We start from the raw sequence: 24,797 nt of genomic DNA on the forward strand, positions 1-24,797 counted from the left end.
ATGTATGTCTTCTTCATTGACAGCGTTTGTTTCGCTGTTTGTTACATTATCGCCACCTGGCGGACTGTTCTGTTTCGTCCTTGGCTGGGAACACATGGGAGCCAGTACACAGGGGTCGGTTCAAAGTTGTATTAGTCATTCTTGAACTGAAACGTCGAATGAAACGTTTGAATGAAAAACAGGCGGGACACACACTCAAATAATAAACAATAAAATCATGCTTTCATGATGATTTTGCACTTTCTATATTCAGTGGAATCGTTTGGTTTTATATGATGAGGTTTTACATACCTAAAGATTTACAGAGATTTTAAGATTTTTAAAAGAGCTATTAAAAGTGAACTTGAGTAAACATGATCATTATGCTGCTCCGTACTGTTGTGCAAAGTTATTTATGATTTATATCTGTCTGTGCGTCTGATACTTTTTGTATTTGATACAATATGATATTTGTTTACATTACAATTTGATGCAATTCTCATTTTTGATGATATAAAATAAAACCTCAAAGGACCGACAGCGCCCCCTGTGTGAGGCCATTTGCTGCTGCCCACATGAATCACGACGTCATCCGCGTTTCTGTTCAGTGGTTGGACAAATGCAGAAGCATTGATGGGGGATACCGGACATGGGTCAACACGATTGAAACTTCTGTATGTGACCGACTGATCACCACTTTGGCTGCTAAAAGTTAATATTTAAAAATCATACAGACTCTGTTAACCAGAATCCTTACGGGCGAAGCAGAAGAGAAGGACCAGCGTCGGCGCGCATCAGGTAACGTTATATTATAACTCTCTATTTTTAGGCTAACGTTAGTTGTCTTTCGCCTGTTAAATAATCCACTGCTTATGTTATAAAAGCAGTTCATGTGTTTACAGCACACATATGCATATCACATGCGCGCTTTTACGTTGAGCCAAGATTGCTGTGTCATGATGAGTAACGTTATAGCGATTTCACACAGGTAACGTACACAGTGCTGTCACACTGGACAGATGGTTACACTGATGGTGTCATTTATCTTTTACATTAAATAAATGTAATTTCTAAGCAGTTGCTTTCTGTTCCTGGAAGTTATATATTAATAAGAAGTTATCGCACTACGTAGACAGTTCTCCAGTTTTTTTTTTGACAATAGCATGCATGCATGGTACTATCTGACATATTTATTATGCATTTAGCATACTATAGTTTTTAATTTAATTAAATTTATGAATTATCATACATGCTAGCATCGGATTTTGAAATGCCATAGTATTTACATCAGGTATTGTTAGTAAACTGATGTGTTCAATATCTCAGAATGAGTATTGCTGAAGATAAATTAAACAACTGGATTATTTTAGTGAGAATCAAACTCAATAACTGAAATTTTTACTATGAGATTAGATTTTCTGCCATGTCTGCAACACGGGAAGAGGTCCTGAGAGATGAAAATCTGATCGAATATCTCCAGGAGATTGCTAGAGATTCTGCATTTTTACATGGAGTGTTGATGAGGACCAAAGAAACTCCAAACTCACCTGAGGTAAGATGAACATGTTTTCATGACTCTAGAAGAAATCAGTTTTGTATTTCCTTTTCTTTTTTTGCAAATAGTTCAAGGGTAGACCACTGAGAGTACATTTTGTTTTAAGGAAAGTGTAAATGTTGCGTAAGTGAATGCTCTACCATTTGAGCTAAAGAAACCCAAACTTAAGTTATCAGGGGCAAGACTTCAACACGTTAGGAAATGTTAACCAACATCACAGATGCACAGTTATTTCTGGAATTCTGTCTCTGTTTTGTTTCTGGATTACAGCTCATTAGTTCTGCATCACAGAGTCGACACAAAGCAAAGAGTCGGATGGGGTTATGAATGCATGTAAATGTGTTTGTTCACAGGTGGCGAGTTATGCACCGTTCACATTGTTTCCCACACGAGTGCCCAGCGCTGTCTTTACTCAGGTGCTGACAGTACAGACACATTTTAACCGGCTGGTGGATCGGGTCAGTCAGAACCCCTCATTTTTAGAGGAATCTCTGGCTAGGTATGAATGCCTTATTAAAATGAATGTGCCTTTACTGAGTGAAAATACTTTTAAAATAATACTTATAATTTTATTTCAACAGCACTATCAAAGTTGATGATTTTACAGCAAGGCTTTTTAACATATACAAACAAGTTAAGGAGGAGGGTTGGGCCCAGGTAAAAACATTTACTGACTGTTTGTTAATTGTATTTTATTAAATGGCAACTTTCATATTAATTGGGATCTTTTGCTTCACTGTTTATATTTTACAATGTATAATAATACTAATAATAATTAATATTTTTATATTATGAATTTCATATATAAATTTCAGAACTATGCTTCAACTATGGTACATATTTTCTCCAAGGCAATAGTTCTGGGTCTGAATCGTTCAGACTACATGTTAGACCAGAGTCCAGATGGTGGGACATCCTTAAAGCAGATTGAAATCAACACGATTGCTGCAAGTTTCGGTGGGCTTGCTTCACAGACCCCAGATGTTCATCGGTAAGTGTCTGTAAGTGAGATTTTGCATTAAAATGATAAGCCGGTTCAGCATTCAAACTGTGTCTTGTTTCTGTTAGTCACATTCTGAAGGTTGCAAACCTGTTAGAGGAACAAAATCGTATTTTGGACAATAATCCTGCAGCAGGTCTGGCGAGAGGTTTGGCAAAGGCCTGGGAGCTGTATGGATCTGAGAGGTCAGTTTAAAACTGTTGATGTGACCACACCCTCAGTAAACTGTAACATGCCTGTTTACCTAAAGTAAAAAAGTTTCTGTCAGGGGCCAATTGAATCTATATAATTATGAATATGTAATTAAAAAAATGTTTTAATAGAAGCATAGTGTTTTCATAATTTAACCCTACGAATGGTGTTGCACATTAAGGAAGTGTTAAAGAAGGTATTTTAACATTGAAAAATTACATCATACTCTTAATTTATCTTAAAGCAACACTATGGAACATTTGCTCACGGGTTCCCCCATGTGGTTGATAAGCGCAATTGTCTGTTACCGGTGTCGTTAAAAATGACGCTGTATAAGCTTCCCCGTGGGCAGCGCAATACACGTGAATTTGATTTGGAAACCATTTCTCACTCTTCCGCAGGCAGGGGATGGGCGTGCCTGTGTGTACAGACCCGACACAGAACTAATGGGGATTCACACCAAACTCTAATTAATTACATACAAAGTCAATGCAAAGACGCTAATAGACGCGAACTCGCGGCAGGCGATGCGAATGAACGCACACCAATCTCGTCTTCCGCGCAAGTTGCAGTGCAATTTTTTGCGTTTTGTGTAGGGATGTGCGCTACGGCTAATTTGACAGTCGTTTAAACCAAAGTTTTGTAACCGTGTAGTCGACTAGTCTAAAACTAAGAATGTCGTATACTTTGCGTATAAGGGCCTATGTAATACATTTTAAAGACTAAAGAATGTAGGCTATTAATCAAACCGTTCATATCCGATATTTAATGTATCTAAAACAGGCATATGTGTTCCACTTTCTTTACGTTATGATCTTTAATATTCCTGCATTTGCTGATGCGCTAACCCTGAATGGATCGTTTTAGCGGCTGTAAGAAGTGACACAATGAGCATTTGTTTGCTTTGGCTGGTCTGTGCCTGGGCTTAAAACATTTTTCTTTAGCCTACGACCTTATGAAATCCATTTTATTTTTTCCTTTAAGTCTGTTTTTTCTGACTTTAAAAGTTCAACTAAAGTTTAGTAATCAAATTTAATTTAATTTTAGTAAAAGTGTGTCTATTACACTGAAATCATGAAACTTAAAATATTTAACAACACTTAATTAAAACCTTAGAAACGAATGTTTCACTATTTGTTTATTTAAATGATGTTGAATGAAAAAAAAACATTACTTTTTTAATTGTCACAATTTAAGTAGCCTACAAGTTATAATTAGGGTAACTAATTATAGGGTAGGCCTATAGCCGATCAACAAACAAGATAGCCTACATTATATCATGTTTTTATTATTTATAAAGCAACGAAATGTGTGTAAACAAAAAAGCGAATAGAAAACAATGGACAAAAAGTTCAGAACAAGCCACAGAGCGCATTTGATCTCGCGCAGAGTGAATGAAAAAGCCGCTAATAAAGCATAATGCCCATGTTAGCTAATTTATAGAACATACATAAGCTAAACACTCAAGTCCGCATGTGATTATGATGTTAATATTATTTTACATGTTCTTGTTGAGGAATTACAAGCATTATGCTCGGATGAAAGTCGGCTCAATGTTTGTGAACAATAACTCCGTCTGAGGAATCTGCAAGGGCACACAGATGTTTTAATTTTAGGTCAGATCTAGCATGTGTTTCCTTTGTGCCAATTGCAACACGCTCAGAAATGACCACTTGAAAGACTATTAATAATTATTCTTTCAAACATATTTTAAATGACTAGTTGATTAGTCTCGCACATCCCTAGTTTGGTGTGAACCCGCCCAGCATTACAGAGTGTGGTTGTAGCCGCTATGAGGTAGAATTCGTCCAGTTAAGAGTTGTTCTACCACTGAAATAATTTTAGAGACATTATTTTAAGGTCGTAAAACTACAAAGTGTTGCTTTAATAATGGTTGATGTATCTTTTACCAATGATGTAAATGTCTGATATTGTTTGTTACAGCGCAGTGGTGATGTTTCTGGTTGAGGATCTCCAGAGGAACATTTATGACCATCGATACATAGAAAATGAGCTGTGGAAGAAGTAAGTGGTCAGATCTTGCTATAGTGAAGATTTGAGGTCACATTATACATTACACAGAACAGACACTGTTGTATTACACTAATACGTGTTGAGTAATAGCTTGAGCAACATTTTACATAAACATAATCTGTTTTTACCATGAAAACAGGCTAATATTAAAGATGTGAAAAAACTGTAGTGATGGTCTTTAATCTATATATTTACAGAAATGTTCCTGTGATCAGAAGACGGTTTGAGGATGTGTGTAGAACTGGACATCTGGATCAGAGAAGGAGGCTTTTTGTGCAAGTGTTTTTAGTAATGTTTTCTGTATTTAGATACACACTCGTGTTTGTATCGCAGAAGTTCTTTTGTCTGATGTTTCTTATTTAATCTGCAGAGACAGCAAAGAGATCGCCATTGTTTACTTCCGTAATGGATACATGCCCCAAAACTACACCTCAGAGCAGGTAAGACCGTTCTCATAACTCATTTACATTTGCATTCATGCATTTAACTGATGGTTTTATCAATATTTAAATAATGTCTAGTGTACATATCATCAGTTCTGTGTGTTATCTGGATACACACTAATGAAAGACAGCTGAACATTGTGATGATGAACTGGAGGTGTTCAGGATTTCAGGCAGGTGTTGTTGATGATGGTTGTGTTTCAGAGCTGGGATGCTCGACTGATGATGGAGCGATCTCTGGCTGTGAAGTGTCCAGACATCAGCACTCACCTCGCTGGTACCAAGAAGGTCCAGCAGGAGTTGGCCCCAGCGGGCGTTCTGGAGCGCTTCTTTCCTGATGAACCTGAAACTGTTGCTCAGATACGGGCTACTTTCGCTGGCCTGTACACCTTGGACATGGTAAAGTAATATCCTTGTTAGTTCATGTTAGCGGAAGTATTAACCAATGTTAACCTTATTGTAAATTGTTACCAACAAGCTTAACCCTTATATTCTGTTAATTTCTTGTTTACATACTTGTTTGAGGTCAGTATGATCAAAAAAATTTACAGAGCTATTGCAAGAAAAATATACATTTTTAAAGGGGTCATATGGCGCGAACACGTGTTTTTCTGTGTCTTTGGTGTGTTATAAGTTGCCCATGCATGTATTAGACACGTAAAATTGCAAAAATTAAAATGTTGGAACAAAAGATGCATTCTATCTAAAAGCGAATGCTCACCCAGACCTGCCTGAAACGCCTCGTGTAACCACACCCCCACAAATCTACGTCAGTTCGTAGTATGATCTGATTAAGACCGCCCCCAATGGATACGTAAGTAAGGTGGGCGTACCTGTCAGTACAATTGCTTTGGAACCTGATGGTCCAAATATGGTAAGAGGAGTTACATTTCCATCACACGCTTGCAGTATTCCACCAATCACTACGCACTGGTTAACTGGCCAATCATAGCACACCTCGCTTTTCAGAGCCATGAGCTTTGTAAAAAATCTGCGCGTTTTAGAGAGGCGGAGCAAAGAGGAGATACAAACATGCACGGTATGTGGAAAATACAGCGTTTTTGAACCTTACATCATGTATACACATTGCATTATTTCTAAAACAAACGATAATATTTGTTTTAGGTCTGTCATATGACCCCTTTAATAAAACAAATGATCAAAATATATTTTTTAGTTTACTTCTTATCAATACATTACTGTGTTTTGGGTGATATTATATTTTAGATATTAATTATAGCATTAATGATTAAAATTATATATAAGTTGTTTCTGGATTTTGATGTAGTTTTTGGACAGAACACCCTCTGTTGGTTAGAGATGACACCATAGCAATTACTGTTATTGAGAGAAAATGTTTTGACCAGCAGAGGGCGATAGAGATCCATTCATTTTTCTGGATGTGACAAACTGCTCAATTTTTGCGATATAGTTTGTGCTGTTTTGGAATTGATTTTGAAATGTTTTGCTGTGGTTACACAGGGAGAAGAAGGTGATAAAACTGTGGCAATGGCTTTGGCAAATCCAGATCAGTATGTACTTAAACCTCAGAGAGAGGGAGGTGGTAAGTAACAACCACTATACACAAACATGAATGACAAACAGCTGATGTTGTGATATTGTGACCCCTGCTGTGTCACAGGTAATAACATTTATGGTCAGGAGATCTGTGAGGTGCTGGAGAAAGTGAAGAACTCCAGTGAAAGAACGGCCTACATCCTGATGGACAAGATCCAGCCTGTCCCATCACAGAACTACCTGGTCCGGCCCGGAGCTCCTGTTAAACTGAACTACTGTTTGAGTGAGCTGGGTGTGTTTGGAGCATACGTCAGGTGCGGTTTTTTTAATAGATTTATTACATTAGATATCTCTTAGCGTTGTGCATTTGTCATTAATATGAAGTAGTGTACTTTAGTAGTTTGGTAACTTGCCATCTGGCCATCCACGCTTTTTCCTTAATGTTGTCATGTTTACACACAGGAAAGGGAAAGAAATGGTGTTTAATGAATGTGTGGGCCACCTGCTGAGGACCAAGAGCTCTGAACATGCTGATGGGGGTGTGGCTGCAGGAGTAGCAGTTCTCGACAACCCACTGTTGTTTTGAACTATACTGCCCCCAGTGGACAGAAAGAGATGTTTGTACTCATTATTTTCAACATGAAATGTTGTCTGTTTAACGTCTCCATCACAGGCCATTAATCATAATGGGCAAAAGCTGTGACTTTCAAATTGTTCATGTAAATATTTTATACCTCGTTTAAGGGATATTGCAGACTGTTGCAGTATGTCAGAAGTAGCCATTAACATGAATAAATATGATTTTTATAACATTATTCACATGTTTTAATAAACGAACATCCATTCCCATGCTTCATTGGAAATTTGATTTATTACTTTATTGATTAGGATTACTATCAATCATGATGAGTAGTGACCAAAGGTGAATTGTTTTATATTAAAAAATTGAATTATTTAAACTTTATGTAGTTTATCTGAAAAAATGTACAAACATTTGTTAGCCTAAATTCTGGGGCCATAAATGTTTTTATTGTGTTTTTGTGACAGTATTTTTCGATCACAGGCACCAGTCACAAATAAAATAAAATATTACAATTTTAGTAAGGATGACTGACATTGACTTAAATTCCAAGGCTAAAATCTAAACAATTTTATTTAGCGACTGTAAACCATTTATATCTATGCTGTAAACAATGACTGAGCGTATAACTGGAACAGATTGGTTATGACTAATGCATTAACTGGAGTGATTGTGTATGCAGCTTTAGGCTGTTTTAGCTGTTGTTTTTTCTTTCCTTCCACATAAACCATTTTTACAAAAAAACAACAATGTTTTATATGCCCATCATGTTTATGTTCTTTAACCAAAATATTCAGGCGCAAGGGCTTTTGGGTATTTCCCATTTTAATTTTAAGCTCATACGTTAAACTTTTCATGAACTATAATTTCTGCAATTTTTTGCTTAAGCAATGCTAATAATAAATGATGTAAATAATGCTTGTAGGATTTTTATAAAACATTAGGCCCAGAGCCTGATTTAATTGTATTTAATAAACGATTTGTTGTATTTTGTTGTATGTTCATTTGTATGTTCTGATGCAGAAGCGCATCCTGACTTAGGTTCGTCGCCAGGATTGGTTCGTGGCAATCCACCTGAAGGACGTGTACTTCCACGTCTCCATCCTCCCTCGACATCGGCCATTCCTACGGTTCGCATTCGAGGGGCGGGTGTACCAGTACAAAGTGCTGTTAGTTGCGCCTTACTGGCCAAACCATACTTGGTTCTCAGACCTGGTGGCTCTGACGACAATCCCCCCTGGCCGATTCCCCTGACGAAGGAACTTCTGTCGCAGGGGAGGGGCACAGTGTGGCACCCCAGGCCAGACATCTGGAATCTCCATGTCTGGCCCCTGTACGGGACGAGGAGATTCTAAACTGCTTGCCGCCGGCGGTCGTTGAGACCGTCCTGCAGGCGAGATCGCCGCCACTAGGCGTTTATATGCCTTTAAGTGGCGCCACTTATCGTCCTGGTGTTCTTCTCGAGCTGAAGACCCACGGAGATGCCCGATCGGGTCAGTGTAGTCCTTCCAGCAAGAGAGACTCGAGAGAAACCTCTCCCCGTCCACTCTGAAAGTGTATGTAGCCGCTATTGCCTTTCATCACGATCTCGTGGAGGGTAAGTCTCTCGGGCAACACGACCTGGTCACCAGGTTCCTCAGGGGCGCGAGGAGGGTGAATCCACCTCGACTGCGCTCCGTACCCTCTTGGGACCTTAATGTGGTCCTACAGGGTCTGCGTATGGCCACTTTTGAGCCCTGAGAGATGCCAGTCTTCCTCATTTAACGATGAAGACAGCGCTCTTAGTGGCGCTCGCCTCCATCAAGAGGGTAGGGGACCTCCAGCCATTCTCCGTGTCCCACGAGTGCCTAGAGTTCGGGCCGGGCACTCACGTTATCCTGAGACTCCGACTAGGCTACATGCCCAAGGTTCCCACCACTCCCTTTCGGGACCAGGTGGTGAGCCTGCAGGCGCTCCCCCCTGGGGAGGTAGACCCAACCTCCACCGCGTTGTGTCCAGTACGTGCCCTGCGCCTCTACTTGGACCGCACGCAGAGCTTTAGGAGCTCTGAGCAGCTCTTTGTCTGTTTTGGGGGACAGCACAAGGGGAGGGCTGTCTCCAAACAGAGATTGGCACACTGGATCGTGGATGCCATTGCTTTGGCATACCGGTCCCAAGATCGCCCATGCCCGCTTGCAGTGAGAGCCCACTCCACTGGGGGTATGGCCTCCTTGTGGGCACTGGCCCAGGGTGCCTCTCTGGCAGACATCTGTAGTGCTGCGGGTTGGGCTATGCCCAGTACCTTCGCAAGGTTTTACAATCTCTGTGTGGAACCAGTGTCACCCCGTGTCTTACACGCTACCAGCAGGTGAGACCGGCGACTGGGTGGGTGTACACCTGCGAAAGTGCCTTCTCCCCTCTTTGGTGAGTCAGTGCGCTATTTAGCCTCCCTATTTCCCCCACAGGGCAAAGTTTAGGCATTCCATCCATCACTAAGCATTGGCAATATTGGTAGCAGACCGGGCGGAGCGGTCTGTTATACCAAGTCCGGTAGTGGTAGAGTCAACCCTATTCAGTTGGACCCCTATACTTGGACTATTGCACCATACGTAGTGACTCCCCCCTCGGTTTCCCTGTCGGTGAACCTGTGGCCTCCCTCCCGGTGGGTCAACCCGTCTGGGTCGTGTGCGCCCTACTTGGGCTTGCGCATCATATCCCATGTAGTTCTCCCCACTGGTGAGACCATGTTGGTGTCTCCACATGTAACCTCCCCTTGCGGTAGGATGTGGTCTCCATAGCACACCCTTTCAGAAGAGAGAGCAGTGCTTCCCAGTGTTCCCTTATGGGCGGCTATCTCGCTAAATAGAGAACAACGCCACCGCCCATGACGGCCGTCGGTACGAGCCTCTCAAAGTATGCTACTAGTTACTGATCCCACTGGAAGATTACGCTTCGCGGTAGCGCTCACTTGTGACTCGCACACAACACAACGTCGAGAGACAGACTGAAAGGGAATGTTCGGTTACGACTGTAACCTTTGTTCCCTGATGGAGGGAACGAGACGTTGTGTCTTGAGGCTACAACGCTTCGCCGGCCCACTGCAGCGACCGGGAGATGTCTCTCAGGTTCCTCAGCCCAAAAAGATGAATAAATGGGCGCCGCCATCTCCTTTTATACCCGTATGCACGGGGCGGAGACTGGCATGCGTGTGCCATTTGCCAAGTTCATTGACGTTTTTAAATTCCTCTCAGAGATGATAGGTTTTTAAGATCAAACCCCTTAGCTACAATAATGTACTTAAAAAGGAACAACATTTGATGTTTTGTATACCTGCACGAAAATGGAATTTTGCTACTTGTAGAACTTGTATTAATTTAAACAAGGTAATTAAACACCATTTTTCAAGAAATTTCACAACATGGTTCTTCATGACTAGGCTACATGAAGAATTTGTGTTTTGTTAAAACAGAATTGTTCTTAGATTTGGGCATAGTATTTAGCATTCGTCTGCATTTGGAGAGTTTTTTAATTAAGTGTTTTTACTAGTAATATAAACACTTGTTTAATGTTCATTTATCTTTGAGATTTAGATGATTTTGTTATTTTTTAGTTTTGTGGTTAGTTCTGTTCAGAAGTAGTGACTTTTTACATTTTTTGTTGAACTCTTGAAAGATAAAATTATAATGTCACATTACAGTGAGTGGGTAACTGCAAATGACAAACACCTGTGTCTTATTTCAGTAAGTGGCGTGGAGAGCCTACATAAAGAGCTGTCAAAGGAGAGCTGAGGAGAGAGGGACCGGCTGCTTACTGGCGACTACGAGCAAGAAATCTCACAGACATTGTGAAACTGTATACAACTGAGCGCTGAATGCGCAACGTGTTATGTTTGGATTAAGTGACTATTTTTCTGTTGTTAAATAAAGACCAGTAGCAGCCTCACCGACTTCGTCCGCCAACATGCAAGCTCCGCCGGGTACGCCATTTGCAGAGATAATTTCATCACTCGCGGTCCTCCACCAAGAACAAGACCAAGCGTTGCTGGATATGCAGACGGACCAGAAGCGTCGTTTTCAGGCCATTATCCACCCGCAACAAGAGGACCGCGCAACGTTCCGGAGCTGGATGGACCGGGAGGTTCAGGCAGAAACAACCGCTCGACAGACCACACCCACTCACCTGCCGCTGAATAAGATTGGGCCACAGGATGATCCTAAAATCTTCCTAGACCTGTTCGAGAAGGCAGCGGATGCCAGTGGGTGGCCCCGAGAGCAGTGGGCGGTCCGCCTGATACCGCTGTTGTCCGGGGAGGTGCAAGCGGCTGCCCAACAACTGCCTGTGCAGAACCTCATGGTCTTTGATGACCTCAAGAAAGCCATCATCCAGCGGTTCGGCCAAACTCGAGAGCAACACCGCCAGCGGTTCCGTTCATGGGACCTAGGCGAGAGCGGCCGACCCTTCGTGATGGCTCAGCAGCTCCGGGACTCCTGCCGCAAATGGCTGCTGGCTGAGGACTGGCTGAAGCGACGTCGATAAAGTCATCGACCGAGTGGTACTGGAGCAGTTCATTACTCGCCTGCCCAGGAAGACGGCGGAGTGGGTCCAGTGCCACCAACCGACGTTGCTGGACTCAGCCATTCAACTGGTGGAAGATCAGATGGTGGTGTGGCCCGGGGTCGGCGAACCCCTTCCAGCGGTCTCTCTCTCCTCCCCTATGTTTTTCCCCTCTCTCTCTCTCTTCCAATAGGCCTGTCCCTCTTCCTAGGTCCCGTCCTCCAGGCCCTCCTTGAGTCCCGCCCAGAGGGCAGGGAGGATCCAGACAAGACTTCGCGGCCGGACCGAGGGCGCCGCCCAGGGGGGCGGGGATGATCACTCCAGGAGCCGATACCGCCTCCGCAACCCCGCTCACTCCATGCCACGCACTTAACCCACTTCCCGCCACCAGGGCGACGTGGAGGTCTGGTACTGGTGATTGTTACCATTCCCGCGGCATAGGAGTGGAGAGAGTGCCCCTTGCAGTTGACCTTCGTGGCCGCGCCCCGTGGTATTTGAGAACGGCACTTCAGCGGAGAGGTCGATGAGCTCAGGAGCAAAGAGGCCATGGCGCTTGTCAGCGGGGAGGCCGTGGGGCTTGGGAGCGGAGAGGTCGATGAGCTCAGGAGCGAAGAGGCCGTGCAGCCCATGAGCGGAGAGGTTGTGGGGCTTGGGAACAGAGAGGCCATGGGGCTCGGGAGCAGAGAGGTCGATGAGCTCAGGAGCGAAGAGGCCGTGGCGCTTGTCAGCAGAGAGGCCGTGTAGCTCGGGAGCGGAGAGGTCGATGAGCTCAGGAGCATAGAGGCTGTGGTGCTCGTCAGCGGAGAGGCCGTGCAGCCCATGAGCGGAGAGGCAGTGGGGCTCGGGAGCAGAGAGGCCATGGGGCTCAGGAGCGGAGAGGTCGATGAGCTCAGCAGCGAAGAGGCTGTGGCGCTTGTCAGCAGAGAGGCCATGCAGTTCGTGATTTACACGCTGCTGCTTCTTAAAGTCCCAGTGAAATTAAAAATGACAATTCTTATTTTTTCATGAAATATTGCAGCGTTTATAGTAAATAGCTTATCAATGTGGGTCATTGTCTTTTTAAAATTCATGTACCCTCAAAATCTTCAGTTAAAATCTGAAAATGCACTTCAGCCCTTTCTGGGAGAGGACCCACCCACATTTTTTGTGCTTGAGACGCCCATGGTTGAAATAAACTTTAAATAGCAGTTGTGACACTGTCATACAAGGGACATGTTTTACCGCTCTATTTATTACAGTTATTTAATGTATTATAGAGTTTAAATTGGTTTACATGTTTTCTTAAGTCCATTTTATTCCTCTTAACCTTTTTAGTGTATGTCTTTAAGAAGTGCTAGGTTGGCCTGGTCACATGACAGGAAGCAGGAAGTATATATATATGGTGAAATCAGCATGGTCAAGGAAGCTTCTCATATTCAAAAATGAATTGTGGAGTTATCCTCTGCGTTCCAATTCCAATACATACACTGGTGGACACTCACCTGGGACTTTCACAACACACTATGATTCAAGGACTGTTTTAGGGTATAGAGCATTGGACTGTATACTTTTAACGGCCTGAGTCTTCCTGGTTTTATTGTGTTGTTTTAAAGTTTCATGTGACCATTGTAAATACAAATACCATACTCATTGTTTAATACGGTTTTATGTCATTCTTTTAACACTACAAGATCTCTCACAGTGTAATCTGACCCCATCTTTTAACATTGTGACGCCTCTGATAAGGCTGGTTGTTACACAGTTAATCATAAAATGTTTGTATTCTGTAGGGTAAACACAATTTGTACGCTGTTAAAAGTTGGATTTTTTAAATAATACATAGTTAATTGAGTTTAGAGATTGCATGTGTAACAAAATACTGTACGTGTTCCAACCATACCTCACAGAGGTATGGAATGTACAATTGCAACAATATAACGTTTTAATACTAAACAGTGCTTATCTTGTGAATACAGATTTTATATGACATGTATTTAAAATATTTTTTTTACATATTTTGTTATATTTAAGAAAAATTATTTCATCATATACAGTGAAAGAGTAATAAAAGCTGCGTTAGTCTGTGGCTCGAGCTGCGGGGTTTCTCTGAATAACAGCGCTTTTACAGCCGGCTAATGAGAACTCTTTAAACTGCGTGTCTATATAAAAGGTGTTTTGTTGTGTATGAACTGAATTTGAGGACTGTGCACTTGGAATTACTTGCGAGAGCGAGTCTGCAGACAGCGTCACATGGGGTTGCCTGGAGTAACTTAGGTGTGTTCGACTTGACGCGGCGCTGCGCGAAATCTGACTTGAAGCAGTGCATGCCGGTTAGAAATTTTGTCCGACTTAAACCGGCGCCGACGCCACGTGACTTTCACGTGGGGCATTAAAGTAGCGCGAGAGCGTTTCGAGAACAGCCGGCTTCCTCAGCCGGCGCAGCATCTCAGGAGCGGCTGCACCTGCACCAGGCTGTGATGACGACATAGCTTTTCATGATTGGCTAGACAACGATCACGTGCGTTTCGGGTTTATTATAACGGCACTCACTAAATCCTTGGTGTTTCGAGTCAGACGTGATCACCCAAACGTGTTTTTTCGTCAATTTTAACAATCATAGGTAGTTTAGATGGTTAGAGTAAGGTTAGGGTTAGGGTGTGGGTTAGGGTAAAGGTTTCGTAAGACTTGAAACACCAAAGATTTAGTCAAAACCAACAAGCCACGCCCACGGATCTGACTCGAAACACCAAGGATTAAGTGCGTGCCTTATTATAACACCCTCAGTTCAACTAATACTTATTAATGCATGTTTTTAAAACAGCTAAAACTCTGTTCGTACAGATATAATAAACATGTTATTTTGTGTTGTTTAATAAAATAAAAATGAAATGAATACAGACTCCGTTGGTAATTTAATAATATATGCTTATGTTTACCATGATTTTTAGGCACACAGTGTTAGGCAGCACATAACATTTGCAATATGAAGAGTTTATGGTTGCTACTTTTTAATTTAAACGTTTGTTTATTGGACAAATCCAGTATTCTAATCCACTTCAATCGCACTTTGAAAAGGAAACACGGTGCGAACGTCACTACGGCAAGTAGCAGGTGTCCGACTTGACTGCTTCTTTTTCAACTCCTCCCTCTACTGCAAGCAGCTAATCTCGCCGATCGGTCTGCGCAGCGCCGCATGAGCTCGAACACACCTATTGACTTAAGTGACGACAGGTAGTAAAGGAAAGGTTAGACTTGTTCGACTTGATGCGGCGCCGAAGATCCGACAGGCGGATGACATCAAAGTACCGCGAGAGCGATTCGAAAAACGATAAATAGTTTGCTTTCGAATCGCTCTCGCGGTACTTCGCGGCACATTTAAACCTCCCACGAAAACTTTCCGGCTAATTCACAACACGTGCGTACGCACGTGAATTTGTTCTTAACCTCGTTCTAATGTTAGTGAATTTGGAGTATTCTAAATGAGCGGCCGCGGAGTTTATTCGTTTGCATAAAACACATCCAGTCCATCTCCATATAATTTTTCTTAATAATTCTTAATATTATTTCTTGAAATCATGACGGCAGCCTTCATTTGAGAAAAGTCTGGATTTGTGCTAATTTGTCTGTGGTGTTTCTTCAAAACGTTTATAAAATCTTTCTTTCAGAACTATTTAATCCATTTTATGATCTCTAGTTTTTGGACAAAGTTATTTTAATCTTTAAATCTTTTTCTTATAAAGGTACCACAGACCATTTTTCATGTCTTTTGTTGATGTATATCTTTTATCCTGCTCAGTTCAGACCAATTTTACTTCAAACACTGGCAACACCATAGTGGTTGTGCAAGCATTATTTGATTAAAATAATTAAAAATTGGAATATTATTAAACTTATATTTTACTGGATATATAATATTAAGCCAATTTTAAATGCATGACAATAAATGTATTAAAAATTAAATGCATTTTTTTACAAAATTCTACCCTTTATTTACCATCCTGATTGAAGAACGACCCTGATATTCATCCCTATATAAATATATTTGCATTGAATTTTCTGTGTTGGATGTCTCCAAAAATAATCTCTTGGCAGAGATTAATAAATAATTTAACTACCGTCAAAAATCTTTCTGAAGTCATGTTTATTTAAATCGCCACATTACAGCCAGGGTATCACATTCAACAACACAAACCAAACACCTGCAACACCTCCATCCTCTCAGGTACTCACTCAAACCCTGGACATCACACTGTCAACCTCTGAAACAATAATGGTTCCAATAAAGCAGGATAGTACAAAGATGATACAAGACATGCATCAAAATCTCAACCAATGCACAACAATGGAGAAAGAAACATACAACTGAACATTGGCAAGACAAACTGTGAAAAGTAAAAGCAAACAGGAAAAGACTAAGTCGTTTTGAAAAGATCCATATGAATCATGTGATACAGTAAATATTGTAATGTATGATGATAGTCTTCTTTAACACTGAAACGTTTGAAAACATCGAAAAGAAAGAGAAATGTGGAGTTTTTACACACAATGTTTCCTTGGGTGTTTAGCTTAATATCCTGGGCAAGAACCAAAAGGCATTCAGACAAACTAACGTGAAATCATCTATGGGAATGTGCAGGGCAGGATGACATCATGATCCACAGTCACATCTCTCCTGCCTCACAATAGTACATGCACCATACAAATAATAAAACACACTCGACCACAGATCTTTTTTGAAGCATGAAAACATCTTAATGTGAATTCAGATTTTAAATGTGTCAACAGAAAATGACGACTAAAAAATAGCCTTGATATGAAAGAAAATATAGGACTGAAAGAAATTTGTGTCAGATGATAAAACAAACAGCCACGACAGATTACAGGCATTTAGTTTTGTAGATTTTACATTCTTTGATGCTTTTTCCCACTTCCCCGAAATATACAATGAATATATACATGCTATATTCACGACAGATTCTCAATTAAAACAAAAAAGGCAATCTTGCTAATTCTCTCTTTATTGGTTTCCATTCTATATATCGAAGTCTTGTCAAAGCTGCCAGAAAAGTGATTTGGTGAATCATTTTGATTCCAGGCTAAAAACTCCCCAAAACTACACAATTTTGTCACTGTTAATGACTAACACAAAAATGCGATGTTTAACAAACTCGGACAAGCCGTCGAACACCAACACAGTGATATTTCCAAAAAAATGCTGAGCCTGAGGTCAAATCACTGAGGGCAACCCCCCCCCTTCTGACATCTACTGCAAGACGCGAAACAGGAACGACATTATAAAGTACCGCCAAGTAAGCTTATTAGTTGGGAGGTCGGTGAACAGACCCCATCCCTGACCCAATGAAAAGTCATGGCTGTCACCATACAACCATTAAACTTTTTCTTTTTAAAACGCCAATTTCTGCGTATAAAAACGGTACATAAAAATATATATACGCTTTGTGCAGTACAAGTTAGTGCAATAAAACTTTCTCCTCTTGTTCTTCTCATTGGCACTTAGTGAAGGTTAAAAGGGACACGCACTTCATTCTGACCAAAGGAAAAACGACAGAGCTGCTCTGAGCTGTGATTGGACAAGACGTTTGAGAGGCAAGAAATCCAGCCATATTTGGTCATTTGGCATTACCCACCCAATTATTTCGTAGATTTATAAAAGCTTTTCATGCTACATGCCATTTTTGGATCCGAAAAACAACATTATGTGGTGGAAAGACAAATTGAATCATTATTTTTGACAAAATGTTTTAATGCTGAAATGTACACACCGTCCAATCACAGTAGGCTCAGATGACTCCAAGCATTGTCATGGGGAGCAGCTCATATCTGGCTTTGCTCATATTGAAAGGCGTCAGATAGCACAGTGTGTATCCACCCAGCTGTGTGTACGTACTGTACATATGTAGAGTTTGTTTCCAAAATGAGATAACTCCGTTTTTATTTTTTTTCAAAAATCATGTTTTTTATTGTGTTCTCTTGTTTTTATTGTATTTTGTTGTGTTAGTTAGCTGTATTTTTGTTATTGTGGCTTAAATCAAAACAAACCAACTGCAGGTTGATTGATATTAATTCGAATGCACGACAAAAAAAAACATGATTTTAGAAAAAAAATTTAAACGGAGTTCTCATTTTGGAAATAAACTCTTAGACATCACATGATCGCTTCGATATGAAAAGCAAAACTTTAGCACAGTGGAAGACACATCAGAATCTACATTCACACAGAAATCTGATATATGGCCATATATTAACACATTATGAAGTACATGTGCAAAGATGAAGACATATTCACTCGAATAAATGTAGCCATACTTGTGATGTAGGAATATGCTTAAATTCCTATATGATGTAGGAATTCACATTGTTGAAAGAAATGTGTCCTATATTCACTCTCATATAGAATTTTCACATTTTTATATCTGTGAAATCCATTCATTGAACACACACATATGCGTACATTTCCAAATATCAGATTTCTGCACGGGACATGTTGTCAGTACTAGGCATTACCTTTGAAAAATAGTGCTGCCTCAAGAAGCAAATAAAGCCGTAGCATGGATTTGATTTGCCACAAAGACTCCAAAAACACAAGCAAGAAGTGTGACATTTGTGTGGAAAAGCGTTCCTTTTATACCGGAATAGTATGAGACTGGGATGTCCTGTTTTAGCTGACCAGGCAGAAACTGCATCCTAACGTATTCATATGTCCTAACTGGGCCAAGCGGCTTTCCTCGACAGCAGATTGTCTTGCATTTGAAGGTGAATTTATGGAAGTCACTGTAAAGGCCAGATAAAGTGCCTGCCTTTAAATTAATACTGCGGATTGATAGGAATAAACCTGGTAGCTTATAAAGAGGCTGCTTATCTGAAAGGGACTGAATGCGTTTCGGTGCGAGAGACCATTTTACATTCCTGCACTACAACTGCTTGTGCTGAAGTACACACAGGGCTCTCTGTCAAAGGCTCATTATTCTTTAGAGGTATCGAGACAAAAAATTGTGTTGAATTTTTGTTTTAGTTTTTGACTATACACATAGTTGCTGTCCACACGAAGGTGCCAAGTGTGAGAGAATCATTTCTGTGATTTCTAATACGAACAGCAATGCAAAAATTCTGCTTTATCGAGAGAGAAAAGCAAATTATTTTCTTGGCTGTTAAAAAGTGCTTATAGCCAAAAACAAGCGTTAAGTCTAGAAACAGTTTGCCGATTTATAACGTTTGATTTGTTTAAATGATGTTCTGAGACTGTTCACATAAAACTGCTGAGTTGCTAAATATGTGTTCACTTTTTGCAAACGCTCAAAACCAAATCACAAAAACAGAGTTTTGAACAGTAAAAACTGCCATGTATAAAGTCATAAAATCACAGGAAATCTTCAGCTACTGTATTCCAAAGAGCTCGTAAAATGTGACCGTATAACAAACGGCAAAATCTGCTCCTGACAGTCTCGTTTCTGGATTCCTTATGCACAATCGTCTTTTTGCCTTAATAAAAGAATGCAGCAAAAGCTTTTTATAAAACTTTTTTCACTGTTTTTCTTTTTTTTTATCTTCAGTTTTTAGGAATACAATCTCAGTGTTCCGCTACGGAAGCTGTAGAAAAACAAGAGCACCCTCTTGTGGCTCAGAGGAAACAGTGACATTCCCTCAGAAGGACATTAACTCAAGCTCTCAAAGAAAAGTCAATTCTGAGATATGGCGAGTTAGCAGTGCTAAGTTCCTGGAACACCAGCGATAGAAAAGCACAATATGAAGGTTAAAGCTCAGTCAGTAAAGCGTTGACAGGCCTTCTTCCAACGGCACGCCGTGCACCACAGGTCCCTCTTCTCCATGCCGTATACCTTCCGACACTTCTTGGCTTCACCACGGGGTTTCCTGTGGGAGTATTTTGAAGAATGTTTAGACCAGCTGTGATGCAAGACATGATTTTACGCACTCACGAGTCATGACCTCAAATTTGTGAAGGTGCGGTTACCTGGATCCATTACTGGGTTTGGCAGTGGAGGAGCTGCTGGTGTGTGTCTTGCTGACGGGGGTGTGGTTAACAGGTTGTCTCTTCTCAACGATGCTCACAGTGCGGATTTGAGTCATCGGGCCCTGTGAAGGCATTAGAAGTTTCTTCATGCTGTGTGTCATTTTTTTGGAGGGTGTATTGACAGAAATGCAATATAATATACACAACTATGTCCTCAGAGGTGTATAAAGACCTTACATAATGAAGCGTTATGCTTTTATTATCTTATCTTAAAGTTATTTCTATCTACAGTACATACACCGCGGGTCCCCTTACATGGAATTCACCATGTTGTTTCTACAGTAGCCCTAAACGGACAAACTAAACAGAGCGTGTTTCATAAATACGTTATCTCCTTCACCAAAGAAGCAAAAACGTGACGCCATCTTAGTGCTCCGAAAGGGAGGGGGCTGGAGTGAGCCGTTGGTTGCCATTCACAACCTCACAGCTAGATGCTGCTAAATTTCATGTGGCACTGCACCTTTAACATCAGAGTAATGTTTGTTTAACGCTTGTTCAACCATTGTGTGGCGTTCAGGTCTGTGCGACTTGTTTTTAATGTTTTCCCCCCAAAATGCAATTGTTTTTAACCTCAGACAATTATCATGTTTTCTTCCCCCATATCACATTTTCATAACAGAGAAAAGTACTTTCAGGGTTTTGCAAAAGCACCTGAGACAGGAAACCAGAAGCCAAGCAAGTGCAAAAGATCCCACAGACACAAAGACAAAACGAGGTTCGCGCAAGGTTTAACTGTTTGTTCGAGGTCTGTCTGAGGTGACGCATGCTGTCAACAGTGCCTAAAAGAAACAGAGAGTGTGAGAAGAAGCACAGAAAGTAGCCATCTCACCGGTAGCCCTTCAAAGATAACAGGGGGCGATTGCCAGGATACACTGATCCTGTCCTCGCTGTGAGGCGGTTCAGAAGGCATGCTGGGAATGCTGACAGGGGTTGTAGCCTGAAAAACACAGTGTGTGTGTGTGAAGGAAGCCAGATTAGCAAAGCCGTGCAGAGAGAGACAAAAGAGAATAAATGGTTAATCACAATCTGTTTATTCTCCCATTAACTAACTCAAATCATGAAATGCCAGTGATCACCAAAAGATTTAGAGATGAGATGTTAGAAAGAGATTGTAAAGCCCTCTTCACACAGAGATCCTGGAAAACACACAGAAAATGTGTCCAGGAATTCGTCCCGGGATCGTTAGATTTTGTTCATTCACACCGCCAGTGATTTTCAGGAATCTGTGCGTTCACACACATCCCGTGAAGATACACTGCAATGTAATGTTATGTGCATTTTTTGCATTTTGTCGTGAAAATAGGGTTGATCACGGTAAAATATATGTCCTTGCGGTGTTTTTAGGTGCCTAAATAGTGCAATTTGTTATTATTACTGCCTTCCTTTGTTTAGTGCCAAATAGGCCTAAATAATCTCTCATATTTGGTTATTATTCTGTAGCATATTTTGTTACCTTTTGCAAATGACCAAGATGGCAATTTTAAAACAAACTTTTTTATTTATATTTTTTATTGGCAAATGCAGAACAACAAAGAGGAATGAGGCACAAGAACGCAAGGTAGGCTATAGCCCAACGAGATTAAGCTAAATATAAGCTAAATATAAAATGTCATATGAAAACAAATAAAAGCAAATTGTTCAGGCTTGTTCGGTGCAAATTTACACAGCCTTAATGAAAAAATATAACGGAACGCTGCGAAGTAAAAATTAGCCAGTATTTTTGCAACATAGCCTAACTGCAATACATAAGGCACGGTATTAAAACAATTCAGTAATATGATGTACAAAAATGTGAGTTTAAAAATAAGTTTATCATTTTTTTTTAAAAAACAAAGTTTGAGAAAAGTTTTTTAGCATTTAGATTTTGTAACTGTTTCCTAATAAGCTCACGCAGTTCGAATGAAAAACCCGTTAATAGGGCCTAAAGCATATTGCACCTAATGCTATAAAAACCATAAACACTTAGGTCGGTATATGATCATCATGTTTAAATGTTCGGGTGAAAGTTTGGAGTTAGTCTGTTAACAGTGTCGGCACAGAAACTCGTGGCTTCTCCGCAGCGCAGCACGGGCACGGCAGGTGCACACAGTCGTGTTTTTAAGTTTATTGAAGCGCTGTATATTTTTGTGTTAATAGTTTTGATAAAAGTAATTTCAAGTTTAAACTGCGTTTAGAAGCAGACAACGCTATTCTCACATCTGACCTTAAGTTTGGTGATTAGGACTCTTGCATTCTTCCATGATTAAGCTAAAGACGAATAGTAGGCCTATTTTTTAGTTTTTTTCGGTTTACTAACGAACAAAAATTACTCGCTTAGCTGGGTTCAATCCCAGGGGATTGCACATAGTCAGAAACAAATGTATAAATCGCTTTGGATAAAAGCGTCTGCCAAATGCATAAATGTAAATGTTAACTGCATTTGTTTTCATAGCCAAATTATTTACGATTTATTATAGATGTGTGTCATCACTACATGGCTTTCAAGGCATTGTTTCTGTTGTGACAGCCTTTTACCGCAAAAATTCGTCGAGAAACTTTATTTTTAACAATTAACAGAAATGTCCTCTAACATAGTAACAAATACAAAACGGAAGTGCGGAGCATCAAACAGGAAGTCACTCGTGGTAATGGCGCCCTCCATGGAGACGTCAAGAAAGAGGTGGATACATCAAGATTACAGAAAAGCACAGACATTTTGTTTCAGACAGAGATGAAGATACAGAGACAAAAGGTACCCTCTTCACAATCTCTCTGTTTACATTACAAAGTTTTCTTCATTTTTCTTCATTATTCTCATTCATCTTAATTATTTCATTTCTTAAAGTGATAGTTCACCCCAAAATAAAAATTCTGTCATTATTTACTCACCCTTGTCATTTCAAACCGGTATGACTTTCTTCCGCAGAACACAAAAAAAAATATTTTGAAGAATGTTGTTAACTGGACCCCATACAACAGAAATGAATGGGGGCCAGTGCTGTTCGGTTACCAACTTTCTTCTAAATATCTTCTTTTGGGTTCTGTGTAAGAAAGAAAGTCATACAGGTTTGAAATGACAAGTGGGTGATTAAATGATGACAGAATTGTCATTTTTACTTTAACTGCATATCTGTTCTTTTGATAGTCATACAAACAAAACTTTGATGACTCAGATCATTGCAGAGAGATTACAGTTTAAGTAAGGAATAATTGACGACGGGCCGTTCTATTATTCGAAAATTAATGCAAACCCGAGGTGGTAATGCGGCCAGTTACCAAACCATACCACAGGACATTATTCAATTGTTTAATTTCAATGTTTGTCATGTTATCGTCTTTTAAATGCTGTTGACGGTAGAACTACTTTGCTGCATCTCATTTCAAGCGCCATTAGAGCGAACGGACTCGGACGCTTGAGCCACGTGGTGGGTGTGTGTGAGTGAGAGAGAGACCGCGCGCTCACCTGCGTGTTTACAGTATTGTGACAGAAAGCCAGTGTTAATGAATGATTTGTTCCTCGTATTGTTTCTATCTTCAGCAGTAAAAAGAGTTAAAAAGTAGGTCTATCAAAATATATATGCTATCATGTTAAGCAGCATGAAGAGGAAACGAACCAGTAGGCTATCGGTGTTTATTAATGCATTTTGTTTTTCTATGGAGTTATTTTATTTATTCTATTTTAGTATATGTATTTCTTGTTTTTGAAATGCTTGGTTTATTGAAACGAAACTGCACACGTGTCCATTAACAGTAAAGTTTGTCATTATAAACGTCAGATCAAGAGCAGGGTGCTGTGTGCGGTGATGTCCTGTAGGCTACACTATAACCTTTCTGTTGTTTAAACTTGGTGAAGTGATATAGAACTGTAATGCGGTCAGCAGACCTGGAACACCTTCATAGGTGTGCATTTAACTGAAAGTTCATGCATACCCATATAACGTTTGTCAACCAATCAGATTGAAGCATTCAACAGCCCCGTGGTATAAATTGTGTTAATGACTAACACAGAGCCCTTGCTCTTTATGAAACAATGCGATATAAAATAAACACACACACACGCACAGTAACAAAGCATCACTGATGAGTGTTCAATCTCTAATCAAATACCTTAAGAAACTGGATAAGCACTCCACTGTTTGCTGATGTAATTATAGATTGTGTTTGAAAATGAATAAGATTAGAAAAACATTGAGACGTTACCTGGTAAGCGTGGTCAGTGCGGATGTGGCAAAGTGCGGATGGCGCTGATTGACTGAGGGGGGTGATCACGTGGGGGCGCTCAAATCGAGATGCATCACAAATCAAGACAGGGAACACAGGGGGTGGCCCGGATGTAGTGGGAGAGGTGGGCGTGAGGTTGGACAACCCCTCAGACAGAGTATCCATGTTCACCTCGATTTCAGAATAATAAAAATCCTCCTCGCCATCGCTGTAGTCTGAATCTCCATTTCGTCTGAAAGCACACGCATGAACAAGGGGTTGATTTTTAAGATGAATTCAAAATTAAAATCAAAATTCACTTCCACTCTCATTATTGTTTGTTAAAGGGGTCATATGGTGCGAATACGGGTTTTTCTGTGTCTTTGGTGTGTTATAAGTTGCCCATGCATGTATTAGACATGTAAAAAAATAAAGTGTCGGAACAAAAGATGCATTCTATCTAAAAGCGAATGCTCACCCAGAGCTGCCTGAAACGCCTCGTGTAACCACACCCCCACAAATCTATGTCAGTTCGTGGTATGATTTGACTAAGACCGCCCAAATGTATACGCAAGTAAGGTGGACGTACCTGTCAGTACAATTGCTTTGGAACCTGATGGTCCAAATATGGTAAGAGGCGTTACATTTCCGTCACACGCTTGCAGTATTCCACCAATCACTACGCACTGGTTAACTGGCCAATCACAGCACACCTCGCTTTTCAGAGCCATGAGCTTTGTTAAAAATCTGCGCAT

At 40.6% G+C, this 24,797-nt stretch overlaps 2 protein-coding genes across 3 annotated transcripts in view; one reads left to right on the top strand and one right to left on the bottom strand.

Moving 5' to 3' along the window:
- The first annotated feature begins 573 nt into the window (after positions 1-573).
- On the top strand, positions 574-8,288 carry gss (glutathione synthetase). The gene is made up of 13 exons (XM_057319330.1): positions 574-777; positions 1,393-1,531; positions 1,888-2,033; positions 2,116-2,191; positions 2,386-2,525; positions 2,603-2,719; positions 4,671-4,751; positions 4,958-5,035; positions 5,131-5,200; positions 5,408-5,602; positions 6,686-6,767; positions 6,846-7,035; positions 7,184-8,288. Exons 2-13 carry the CDS (start codon positions 1,403-1,405, stop codon positions 7,305-7,307), a joined length of 1,428 nt encoding a protein of 475 aa, XP_057175313.1. The 5' UTR covers positions 574-777; positions 1,393-1,402; the 3' UTR covers positions 7,308-8,288.
- A 7,651-nt stretch (positions 8,289-15,939) lies between these two features.
- Positions 15,940-24,797, bottom strand: part of slc2a4rg (SLC2A4 regulator) — a 70,242-nt gene continuing 61,384 nt past the window's right edge. Inside the window, exons 6-9 of one of the 2 annotated variants that reach the window (XM_057363099.1) lie at positions 24,043-24,295; positions 20,693-20,800; positions 19,804-19,925; positions 15,940-19,703 (exon numbers count right to left, since the gene is read on the bottom strand). In XM_057363099.1, the coding sequence (XP_057219082.1) occupies positions 19,592-19,703; positions 19,804-19,925; positions 20,693-20,800; positions 24,043-24,295 (595 nt within the window). In that variant the 3' untranslated portion in view covers positions 15,940-19,591. The remainder of the gene's footprint in view (positions 19,704-19,803; positions 19,926-20,692; positions 20,801-24,042; positions 24,296-24,797) is intronic. The other variant, XM_057363100.1, reaches the window with a different exon arrangement.

Source organism: Triplophysa rosa, linkage group LG21 (assembly GCF_024868665.1).
Source record: "Triplophysa rosa linkage group LG21, Trosa_1v2, whole genome shotgun sequence".
In the NCBI taxonomy this organism is placed as follows: domain Eukaryota; kingdom Metazoa; phylum Chordata; class Actinopteri; order Cypriniformes; family Nemacheilidae; genus Triplophysa; species Triplophysa rosa.

Bases quoted from the DNA above. Each gene is read 5' to 3' on its own strand.
- gss (XM_057319330.1), top strand. From the start codon at position 1,403: ATGTCTGCAACACGGGAAGAGGTCCTGAGAGATGAAAATCTGATCGAA. The intron at 6,768-6,845 runs GTAAGTAACAAC...GCTGTGTCACAG, and splicing joins ACCTCAGAGAGAGGGAGGTG to GTAATAACATTTATGGTCAG. The intron at 7,036-7,183 runs GTGCGGTTTTTT...GTTTACACACAG, and splicing joins GTGTTTGGAGCATACGTCAG to GAAAGGGAAAGAAATGGTGT.